This window comes from Mus caroli, unplaced genomic scaffold (assembly GCF_978045245.1).
Source record: "Mus caroli unplaced genomic scaffold, Mus_caroli_1 scaffold_4, whole genome shotgun sequence".
NCBI lineage: Eukaryota > Metazoa > Chordata > Mammalia > Rodentia > Muridae > Mus > Mus caroli.
Genome location: NW_028227259.1, coordinates 128754223 through 128766060, shown reverse-complemented (window position 1 = coordinate 128766060; position 11838 = coordinate 128754223). Strand labels below are relative to the sequence as shown.

Below are 11838 nucleotides of genomic sequence, written 5' to 3'. Positions count from 1 at the left end.
CAGAGTCTACTTACTGTTTTGCTGAACTTGGAATCTTCTCCGAGTCTGTTTATTTACTACTTGTACGAAAGGTAATGGTAGCTATGAGACATAAATTGTAAAGGCCACGTACATAGCTAGACCAGGTTTTACAGGACACAGTACTTGATAACTAGCCTCTCTGGCTTATTAGCAGATCTGTGACGTGAAGGATCTCTTCAGGAGAGGGGCTTGGTTCCACCCTTCTGTCCTTGAGCGACTCCATCTCCCTCCAGCCTATTTGCCCACATCCATAAACTACCTGATAAAGTAAAAATAGTTCAAATGTGACTTCCTCCACCCCCAAAGGCCTTAAAATGTTTGAAATACTGACCAAAAACCCACACAGCTAAAATTGTTAACTTCTTTTGGTTTTGGTGTTCTGCTTTTTTTTTTAAGATTTACTTACTTTATGTATGAGTTCACTGTTGCTGTCTTCAGACACACCAGAAGAGGGCATCCTATCCCATAAGAGATGGTTGTGAGCCACCATATGGTTGCTGGGAATTGAACTCAGGACTTCTGGAAGAGCAGTCAGTGCTCTTAACCACTGAGCCATCTCTCCAGCCCGTATTTATTTGTCTTTTGAGACAGGCTCTCAAGAGCCCTGGCTGTCCTGGAAGTATGTAGACCTATAGCTGTGTTTGCTACTTTATGAGTTCTTCTTTCTACAACACCCTAATACTGGATGAGAGATTAAAAAAAAAAAAGGTAAAAAGAAAAGGGGACCCCTGAATGAAGTTGGGTCAGAGGGGATGACATTACTGTTAGATTACTTCCTACTTAACAGAGGTGTCCAATTCCTTGGGGCAAGTTTGATCTTCACCATCACATAACAAACCACACCAACAACCCACAGCCACCTCTGGGGCCCTAGCACTTATTATACACCCTCAGAAAAGTCCTCAGAATTTCAAATGTCACACAATTTTAGAAACTATCTGCAGCTGTCAAAATCATGTCTCCGCTAGAGCACCAGCTGCTCCAGACAGTGTGAACACGCCCCACACCCACACCTGGGATAAAAACAACAACATTCTTAAAACTCAGAGACCTATCTGTATCAGCCTCCTGAGGGCTGGATTTAAAGGCTTGCACCACACATGGCTTACAATGGTATTCTTGTTCACAACACTTGAAAAATGACATAACATGGCATATCTCATTGTAAGAAATAAAAAGCATTTAACAAAAAATTTTAACTTAACCAGCATTAATATAAAACACAAAATACTGTTTTTATAAAGAATTGTTTATTTACTGAACCTGGGGCATATTAGATACACAACCAATTTTAAATTTACATCTTTTAATTCAATTCTGAAGTGTTTTCACACACACACACACAAAAAAAATTGGCATGCAACAGCTGCCCTAGGTGAAAGAGTCACCTTACCAACAAACTGTTGCAAGGATATCATCGAAGGTTGAAAAATTATTTGTCCTGAACATGAAAACCTGTAACAAATTTAAATTAAATTTATAAAACTTATTACTTGTACTTTTCCCCTTGCAAGATCCAAAAAGAAAAATAAAATATCCAGATAACTAGCAGACTTTACTCACCACATAATCCTGGACCGCCCACACCCAAAGCAGAGTGCCTTTCATTAAACCATCATCAGAGAGACAGTCTCTTCATTTTATATAAACAAAACTGACATGTGCCCAAAAAGACCCCAGAGGACAAACAAACCCTAGTGCTGACACTGAAGACCAAGGCCCAAAGGCCACTGTATAAAGACACCAGTGGCTGCCTATCACTGCAAGCAACCGCAGAGGCTTAACCCTTCCGCTTGAGAAGCGCAGACCTCCATGTGAGGGAGGAACCGGATCTTCCTAAGTGCCGACAACGGACAGACTCTGCGGCACACAGGACAGCAGTCTGTTCCAACACCTGGGGAACTGGATTCGACGGACGGCTAAGTTATTGGCTGCTTGTTCAATTCAATTAGAGGTGATTCAGTTCTAAGGTTCAATATAAAACTTTAGGGGGAAGAGTTTTGATGAGTCTTTAAATCAAGCTCAAGAGAAAGTATGAGTGCCCACCCTGTAACAGGCACCATCAGGACTCTCCACCCTGAGGCGGGGCCACAAGGGTCAAGATTCAGATTGCTGCTGTTGTAATAACAAAATGAGCCTCTGATGATGAACCGTAGCCAAGGGACTACTAGAATGCAGTTAGTTAACAAGTATTGTCAGGCTGTGGGCTACTTCCTGGATGAACTGCATTTTATTATGAAAACCAAAGGTAAAAACATAATAAAGACCATAGTCCCACACAGCATTAACAGCCTCTGGATTCTTGGAAGGGCCTGTATAATGGGGCTCCTTTCAAGTAAGAATTATAGGCCAATCAAATGTCAAATTTTCACTCTAACTCTCTTAAACAGGTTTTCCCCAACACCTACTAATCACAAAGAAACATAAGTCATAAACGTTCAGAAAATAAAAATGTATAAACTAATGACATTATTATGACCAAGGTGTTTGGTAAACAAGTAAATCATGAATTTGGGATCAACAGGAAAAGGCCTTTTAAACAACCCTCCGGACTTCAAAAAATCTCTTCAGGTAGTAGATCTGTCCCAATGTCATGGCAACTAGAACAAGAGCTTCGAAGAAGGACCAAAGGACCACTCTGCTGTTTGTGTTGTCGTTGACTGTGGAGGAAAACAAAGAGACTTTAACACCAACTGGAAAGCAGCAGAGGTTTGTCATCATCTCTCTGGAACCCAGCACCACTCAGGGCCTGATTAATACTCACGCACCCAGTCCCAGAGACTCATGGCTTTCAAAGTGGCCTTGAAACCAGGCATGCTGACCCATCCTATAGTTCCTACAGTCAAGAAGCTACAGTGTAGGACCACTGGGTTCCAACCCAGACAGGTGGCAATAGTACACACCATTAGTCCCAGCACTGAGGAGGGCAGGTGGGCCTCGGAGTTTAAGGCCAGTCTGGTCTACTGAGTAAGTTGCAGGACAGCCAGGACTACACAGAAATCCTGTCTCAAAAACAAAGACCCTACCTTAGAAAAGAGGAACAATGAGTTGCCAAGGTCACACTCATAGGGTTAAAACTCAAGTCAAGCCCCTCTCACCCTAGACCTCTAAAATCTTAAGGGATTTGGGGCTAGGAAGACAGCCCAGCAGTTTTGAGCATATACTGCTCTTATAGAAGACTCAAGTTTGACTCCTGGGAGCCAGATCAGATGGCTCACAACAGCCTGTAACTCCATCTGCACAGTGTCTGACACCCTTTTAAAGCTCTGTGGGCACCTTGCTCACATGCACATACCCACACTCAGATACATATGGCAGAAGGGGAGAACCAATTCAGCATTATTCTGACCTCCACACTGATGCCATGGTCTAAGCAAGCCCACATACATACATACAAAAAACACAATAAATATTTTTTAAAATATTGATTCAACAAAATAGTGAGCCGCTATTGTCCTTGGCATTGGGACCCAGTCCTATCAGAAATGCCACCTGTAAGCTAGTGAGTGCTCGGCTAAGGGAGAGCTATCACTCAGCTGTGCACTTGCTTTGCTCTCTTATTCTTTAGTTGATGATAAAAAAAAAAAATGGGTTGTTTTAAACATTGATTTATTGTGAGCATGTGTACTTATGTAGAAGTCAGAGGACAGGAATTTCTATCTCAAAAAAGAACCAAACAATTCTTTTTTTTTTTCTTGCAGGAATCCATTCTCTTCCTATACCGAGTGGCAAAGACCTTTACCCACTATGCTTTCTTACCAGCCCTAATCACAAACTTAAAAATAAAAAATAAATAAAACAAACAACCCAAAATGCTCTTGGGATAGAGAACTGATTCAGCAGTTAATACCACGTGCTGCAGAGGATTGGGTTCAGTTCCCAGTCAGTATCCACAAAGCTGCTCACACCCACGGGTAATCCTAGTTTTAGGGGAGCCAACACCCTCTTCTGGGCTCTGTGAGTCCTGCACACATGGTATATCCGCATACATGCAGGCAAAGTACTCACACTCATACGATAAAAATAAATACATCTTTTTTTGTTTTTTTTCGAGGCAGGGTTTCTCTGTGTATCTCTGGCTGTCCTCGAACTCAGAAATCTGCCTGTCTCTGCCTCCCAAGTGCTGGGATTAAAGGCGTGCGCCACCAACGCCCGGCAAATAAATACATCTTAAAAATAAACTCAGAGGGCTAGAGAGATGGCTCAGTGACTAAGGGTCCTGACAGCTCTTCCAGAGGTCCTGAGTTCAATTCCCAGAAACCATATGGTGGCTCACAACCATCTGTAATGGGATCTGATGCCCTCTTCTGGTATGTCAAAACAGCAACAATGTGTGTGTGTGTGTGTTTATGTATATATATAGTTAAAAAAACAGGGCTGGAGAGATGACTCAGTGGTTAAGAGCACCGACTGCTCTTCTGAAGGTCCTGAGTTCAAATCCCAGCAACCAGGTGGTGGCTCATAACCATCTGTAATGAGATCTGACTCCCTCTTCTGGTGCATCTGAAGACAGCTACAGTGTACTTAGATATAATAATAAATAAATCTTAAAAAAACAAACAAACAAAAAACAAAGAACCACAAACAAACAAAATCAGCACAGGCACACATTTCTGGCATAGAATGAGATTCAGCAATAAAAATATAAGCCATATAAGTCTCTATAAACATGTCTCTCACAGACCACCCTTCAGTAAAGCTATGGTATATTTGCAAAATTACAAACAAGGGGCTACTCCATTACCAGGAGACCCTGTCACAAGCTATGCCCGTAACTTACTGGCTCTGTGTATTCTCTCCCGGACTTCCATGTACTCCTGTTCGTGCTTTACGGCTGTCATTGCCACTGCCAGCTCATTAATCATTTCTTCTAGCTTGTTCTGATGAGCTGTGGAGGGTAAAGAGACAGACCAGCATACAGTTAGTCATCTATTTTCAAGAAATACTTGTTAAATAAAATACTCTCAGACTCCTCAGGCACACAAAAGCAGCTAGCTTTAGAAAGAGCTCAAGCAACCAACAATGTGAACAACTGATGATAAAGATTCAATTCTCAAGAGCTGCTTCTGATGGTTCTACTGTGTTGTCTCATGTTGCCCAGCCTGGCTTCAAGCTCAGACTTGAACTACTGCCCCTCCACCCCCAGTGACCATCATAGGCACGTACCTCTGTACCTGGCTTTCAGAGATTTTTCACTATGTTGTCCTGGCTGGCCTTCAACTCAGAGATCTGCCTGCTTCAGCCTCTCCCTCCTGAGTGCTGGGTTAAAAGTGTGTGCCACGAGCTTTGAAGCAGAGGACCCACTCTCTTCTAGAGTAGGGAACAGGCTATGTAGTACTTACTAATTCCCCTAAGGAACTGCTTCCAGTTCATTCTAACTCCCAATGACAAACAGAAAAGCAGCACAGAGCAATATACTTTAACCCTCAATACAGGGCAGACTGGGAAGGTGGCTCAGTTGGCAGTGTGTGCCCAGCCTTGCTTTCCCTTCTCCTACCATGTGGGTCCCAGAGACTGGTTATGGTGGCACACACATCTAGAATGAAAGCACTCAGGGAAACAGAAGGACCAGATTTCTTTGTTGTTGTTGTTGAGACAGGGTCTCACTATTTTCTTTGGCTGTCCCAGAAGTCACTATGGAGGGCCACCTGTCTTGGCTTTCCAAGTGCTGGGACTAAAGATGTGCCTAGCTAGGAGGACCAGGATTTCAATTTCATCCTCTGCTTCTAGTTGGATTGATACCCCATCTCAAAAACAAATGCACAACAAAACTAATATACAAATAACAGCTTTAAACTAAAATGGAAATTTACATTAAGAATCATGTAGGGGGACTGGAGAGATGGCCCAGAGGTTAGGAGCACCGACTGCTCTTCCAGAGGTCTTGATTTCAATTTCCAGCAACCACATGGTGGCTCACAACCATCTTAATGGGATCTGATGCCCTCTTCTGGGGTGTCTGAAGACAGCAACAGTGTAACAGTGTACTCATATAAATAAATAATTCTTTTTTTTTTTCTTTTTGGTTTTTCTAGACAGGGTTTCTCTGTATAGCCTGGCTGTCCTGGAACTCACTTTGTAGACCAGGCTGGCCTTGAACTCAGAAATCTGCCTGCCTCTGCCTCCTGAGTGCTGGGATTAAAGGCATGTGCCACCACACCCAGCAAAATAAATAATTCTTAAAAAAAAAAAAAAGGATCATGTAACTTTGATGTTAATTTTGCACCCAAACAGGCTTTTAAATCTATAAAGGCAAGCACAAAACTTAGTTATACTCAGGGAAAAAAAAAAAAAAGTCAGCCACACGAGGCTCCAAATGTCTGACCCACAAAATGCAGCACACACAAGGAAAGACAGGCCCCCGTGACTCGATAACCTTTATTTCAGTGTGGGGAAGGGGCTGCGGAGGGGGTGTGCAGAGGTCAGAGGTCAATTCCTTCAGGAGTTTTCTCCACCATGTGAGTTCCAGAGATCAAACTCAGGTCCCCAGACCTGGCAGAGGATCCACCCCAGGATCCTCTCTAATGAAGCTCTTCTGCTAGGAATGATGGCACATCTTTCCTTTCCTTCCTTCTTTCCTTTGGTTTTTAAAGACAGGGTTTCTCTGTATAGCCCTACTGTCCTGGACCTGGATCTGAAGACCGCGCCCAGCTATGCTGGCACTTTCAATCCCAGCACAGAAGGCCAAGGCAGGTAGATTTCTGTAGGTCTGAGGCCAGCCAGAAGTAGACAATGAAAGCCTGGGGCGGGGAGCTGGCCTGAAGACCACGCTTCCAGGCAGTACTACACTCTAACTGAGAACAGGCAGCAGACAGACAGACAGCTCTAAGGAGTCCTAGGAGAGTGTCAGGTGTCGCACCCCTGGCCAAGACCCAGCCTCAGGAGATTCCTGTTTCTCTAAGTAACCCTCAGTCTTCAAGCCACTAGCTAAAGGAGCAGAACCAGAAAGGACTCCCCTCTAAGCAGCCGCACTCGAGACGCACATGCACTATGGCAAATCTTTCAAGTAGGGTTTCTTAGGAGGGGCACTCTGACCACTCGGAAACTACCATTTTAGAGAAGGCTCAACCTAACAGCTGCCATCAACAAGCAAAAGGGACAATCTGCGATGGCAAAGGACTAACCAGAATCTGTCTCACTATTGACATGTATTGCCCATTATTTTCTAGCCGTGTTAACAAGGACCAATTTTCAGAGTAAGCAAGTACCAAATCCTCAAAACTATTCTCTCCCTCATAATTAAGCAAGTTCAGCACTGTAAATGGTATGAAAAATAAGCACAGGAGTTAAATAAAATTCTTAAATGTCTAGATGTCAAAAGCATAAAAAATCTTGCCTTCCTTGCAGGGGTACTCACTCGTAAGTGCTTAGTGCGGAGTTATGTGTGCCAAAAGCCAACACTGTGGGATGTGGTAAACAGAGGCCAGCTTCCACCAATTCTAACCTGTGCTGGCCAAGGAGGTGGGAAAGTACAGCTGGCTCCTGAAAGCAATAACAGAGTCTCCAGGGACAGACCTGAGCACAGACCTGCAGCCCCAGCTACTTGGGAAACCTGAGGCAAAAGATCACAACTCAAACCCAGTATGGGCAGCACTGTGAGGTCCTATCTCAAAACTTTAAAAAATGTATTAAGCCAGGCGTGGTGGCGCACGCCTTTAATCCCAGCACTCGGGAGGCAGAGGCAGGCGGATTTCTGAGTTCGAGGCCAGCCTGGTCTACAAAGTGAGTTCCAGGACAGCCGGGCTATACAGAGAAACCCTGTCTCGAAAAAACAAAAAAAACAAAAACAAAAACAAACAAAAAAAAATGTATTAAAACCATGGGGGATGCAGCTCAACACTAGTGTGCTTGCCAACCATGCACAATGCTCTGTGTTCAAGCCCCAGCACCAACAAAAAAAAAAAAAAAAAGAAAAGAAAAGAGAGACTACCACTGAGACAAAAATAATGAGTGAACTCAATTAAGCCAAAGCAAACTTCTCATCAGAAACTTGTGGACAGTATTTTAAACCTAACCAAACTTCACATTAGAAATGTTGACAGCAAGGAGACCTAAAACTGCTTTCTCTCTAGGGTGTCTAGTGACATATTCTCCTGAGCAGTTAGTTCAAACTTTGTACTATTCAGCATTCGTTTTAAGCAAAGTCACATAAAATGTCAGTCCTGGTACTCATATACCAACCAGTTACAATAATCTAACCTGTATCAACCAATTCTTCACGTCTACCAAAAATTATACAGTTAGTTGTAGGGAGTTTAAGAAGTGAAAAAAGCCACTCTCATGCCAACAAACTGAAGTTAGAGAAAAGGAACCAGAAATTAGATATCAGTAAACAAAATGATGCTAAACCAAAAAAAAAAAAAAAAAAAAAAAAAAAAACCAGGATGCTGTCACACAAAAGCACCACATACCATCCCAGGAGTCTCCACCACCTAGAGAAAAAGTAAGGTGTAGACAAAAGAAGGAGTTTAGCTAAGCTAGCACATCTGCAAACAGAAACAGAGGTACACGTGGACCCCAGGATCAGCCAGAGCCCAGGGCCATGGAGTCTGGGGATTTACATGAGCAGAGTGACTCATGGCTGCCAGAAGGGACAACCAAAATCACTGACAATAGACAGTAACATCCACTTCAACAGGAATTTTGTTTTTAAGACATGAATCTGGAGAAAAAGTTAAAACAATCACACACACAGTACTAAGACGGGTGAGTGAACTGAACAGAGATGAGCTCTGAGTCCAAAGTGATCCCTCACCTTCTGTCTCCATGTCTTGTCCTTTGGGAGCCTCCCCAATGTCGATGGTGAACATTACTATCTTTGGAGTCATAGTGGACATCCTATTACTAAAGCAGAACTTGTACGTCCCATCCATGTGGGCTGCAAACGTGTACTTCCCGCTGGACTCTCGGTCTCCTTTATAGATTCCTTTATTATCTGGTCCTGTGATCTGGAGGCAGGAGAGAAACAGAAAACTCACTAAACATTTAGGATCTTTAGCAGCATCCTCACAGGAAAAAAATCCAGTAGGCTGGAACTTGAGTAGGTCCCCCTACAGGGAGCCAGTGTACACTTAGGGCACTAACTCTCCCACTTAAACTAGCACAGAGTCAACGGTTCCCTAAAGCACCTCTTCACTCTTCATCCTTTAGGTATTACCTGTCCAAGCGAAATGTAAACCTCTCAGAAAGAGAAGCAGGAAAACTCTCCACATGGCCTCCAACTGTCTAACTTCAACAAAAACTGGCAAGGCTGAAATCACAACCTAGGAACAAAGTTTTCCTAAATGAGTAATTTTATTTTTGATTTGAGATAGGGTCTCATTACTGGTCCAAACTGGGTTCAGACTCAGAGTTCAAGCGACCTGTCTTGAATGCTGGGATTAAAAGTGTGCCCAAGGCCAGTGATTCTCCTGCAGGAGACCAAAGCCCTTCTCAGGCCCCATCCCAATAGCCACTCGCCACTGTCCTGTGTGCTGCACACAGTGGGTGCCGCCATGTCCTTCCTTAGGAACACCCTAGAGGAAATCACCAGCTGTTTCTTGTTCCCAAGGCTGGTGGGTGGTTTTGGAGTTGTGTTGACTGTTGATATTTATTTAACATATAATTTATCAGTTGTACCAAAAAAAAAAAAAAAAGAAAGAAAATTGGTGTGCTCCTATTTCACCCTACCAAAATGAGTAATTTTATAAAGCGCCTTTAAGGTTTTTGTGGTCACTTCGAACAACAAAGGGCTGTAACTTATCTGACATGCCTGCTAAGGCTTAGGGAAGTGCACTAGATTGGAAATTAGAAAGCCCGAATTCCCAAGCAGGAGCAATACAAATCAGCTGCCAGGCACCATCAAACCTTCCCCCTTTAAGGCTGTGCATTGAAAATAGTACTGAGGTGCCAAAGGGGCACCCAATGTCTTGGAACTGGAGTCAACGCTTGTGTTGAACCCCTCCTTTGAATTCCACGTTATCTGAAAGAGCGGCATGTTCTCCTAACTGCTGAGCCATCTCTCTAGCCCTAGCCCTGCTTCTTTGAGAGCCAGTCCACCTGCCAAACTTGAGAAACTGGAAGTGCTCATCTTTTATCTAAGGTCTTGGCTAATCCACGGTCTCCAAACATTTTTGGAGGCCACTACTTGTATTCGCTCTTTACACCCAGTCAGCAATACTAGCAAGCAAATTAAAACTACTGTATATGGTTTGGTTTTGTCTTTTGAATGCAGCAAACTGTAGGGGCACGGCGGTACACGCCCTTCATCCTATCCCTCCTAAGGTGAGTTCGATGCCCAAGAACGACAAAAGGCAATCCTGTCTCAAACAACTCGGCCGATCATTTTTATTCTCCAGACAAGTAACTTTTCTAAAACACTTCGCTGAAGGCCTCTCCTAAAACTATATGACCTCAGTGCATCCCTCGCGGGTCACATCTGGCCGCTTGCGTAAGGACGCGGCTAGGAAGTTAAGCTGGTTTCTGCCAAAGCCACTTTCTCCGCCTCAGTGCTACTCCGCCAACTTCCGACCTACTCGGCAAAGTTTGTTTCCGCGCCACGCCGCCCCGCGCCAGCTCTGGAGGGACCGAGGAGAACGACGCCGAGTCGCTCCCGCCCCGGCTGAGTGACACGCGGCCGCCGCGGGACAAAGCCAAGGGGGAAAGGCCAAGTCTGCGCCCGAGTCTCGAGCGGGGCCCGAAGGCGCTCGGAGAGACGAGCGCTTTCCGAGACGCGCGGACAGGGCCCGTCGGGGGGCTGCGCGACGGGCGGCGGCGGCGACCGCAGCGAGGCCCCTCCCCGGCCCGCGCCCTTGTCGAGCGCTGTCCCGCGCGGGGCCACCCCGCGCTCTACCCCGGGACCCGCCAACCCCCCGAGGGGGACTCGCGACGGCGCCCCGACGGCGGGCGGGCGACGGGCCCGCGCACCTCCACGTCGATGTCCAGGAAGCCGCCCTCCGCCACCTCGAAGATGAGGCCCATCTTGGTGCCGGAGGTGACCCGCTCGAAGAAGCACTCCTCGGCGTGCGCGTCGATGCTGACAAAGTAGCCCGAGGCCGTGGCCAGCAGCGCGGCCAGCAGCACCAGCAGCTCGGCGAGCGTCACCATGGTGCGGGACGGGCCGAAGCCGGGACGCGGACTGCGGCCTCCAGAGCCGCCGCCACCGCTGCCGCCTCAGCCGCCCGCCGCCTTAGCTCCGCCCCTTCCGGCGGCGCCTCCCAAGGGGGCTGATGCGGGCGCCGCTCATTGGCCGAGGCAGACGGCTGCCACGTAACGGATGCACGGCGGCCGCGGAGGGACAAGGCGGATGATGAGGTTGGACGGCGGCCCTGAGGAGCCAAAAAAAATCCCTCCACTCAAGCCCTTCGACGTGGGCCAATGATCACGTGGACTAGGAGCGGCGAAAAGGCGCTGCACCAACAGAACCTACTAGTTGTTTTTTGCAGAGGATCCGAGTTCGAGTCCCAGAGTTCTCAAGATGACCCGCAACCGTCTGTACCCAGTTTCAAGGGATCTAACGCCCCCTCTGCTGACCACCGCGGGCACCGCACACACATGCTGTCCAGATACTCAAACATAAAATTTAAAACATAATAGCAATAAATAAAGATGGCATGGACTTATTCAGAAAGTGATAGTATACAGGGTTTCACAGTTTTAGGATTATCCGAGGAGATAAAGACATTCAGTGAGTCTCAAAACTGGGGTCTCTGAGAGGTGGATGCTGAAGATGAGAACTCCAATTTTTGTGTTGTTTCTTTGGTTTGCTCCCCCATCACCATGCTTATTTAAGCTGGCAGGGGTGGGGAACACTCAAAACCATCCCACAGAGAACCTCTG

The 11838-nt window shown here is 45.8% G+C and overlaps 1 protein-coding gene across 2 annotated transcripts; it reads right to left on the bottom strand.

Moving 5' to 3' along the window:
• Positions 1-1249: 1249 nt before the first annotated feature.
• Positions 1250-11232, bottom strand: Tmed2 (transmembrane p24 trafficking protein 2). Of its 2 annotated transcripts, XM_029477844.2 has the most exons (5): positions 10927-11232; positions 8777-8969; positions 8433-8453; positions 4802-4909; positions 1250-2681 (listed from the first exon to the last, which is right to left on the bottom strand). In XM_029477844.2, the coding sequence occupies exons 1-5, from the start codon at positions 11104-11106 to the stop codon at positions 2557-2559; spliced, it is 627 nt and encodes a 208-aa protein (XP_029333704.1). In that variant the 5' UTR covers positions 11107-11232; the 3' UTR covers positions 1250-2556. The 2 variants fall into 2 exon arrangements, with proteins under 2 accessions (XP_029333704.1, XP_021019151.1); XM_021163492.3 differs by lacking the exon at positions 8433-8453.
• Between the last annotated feature and the right edge of the window lie 606 nt (positions 11233-11838).

What these genes read in the sequence shown, in the direction of transcription:
- Tmed2 (XM_029477844.2), bottom strand. Translation starts at nt 11,106, where the DNA reads ATGGTGACGCTCGCCGAGCTGCTGGTGCTGCTGGCCGCGCTGCTGGCC. An exon ending in ACAAGACATGGAGACAGAAG is followed by an intron (nt 8,454 to 8,776) that starts GTGAGGGATCAC and finishes CTTTTTCTCTAG; the next exon opens with GTGGTGGAGACTCCTGGGAT. An exon ending in TGGTGGAGACTCCTGGGATG is followed by an intron (nt 4,910 to 8,432) that starts GTATGTGGTGCT and finishes TACCCTCCACAG; the next exon opens with CTCATCAGAACAAGCTAGAA.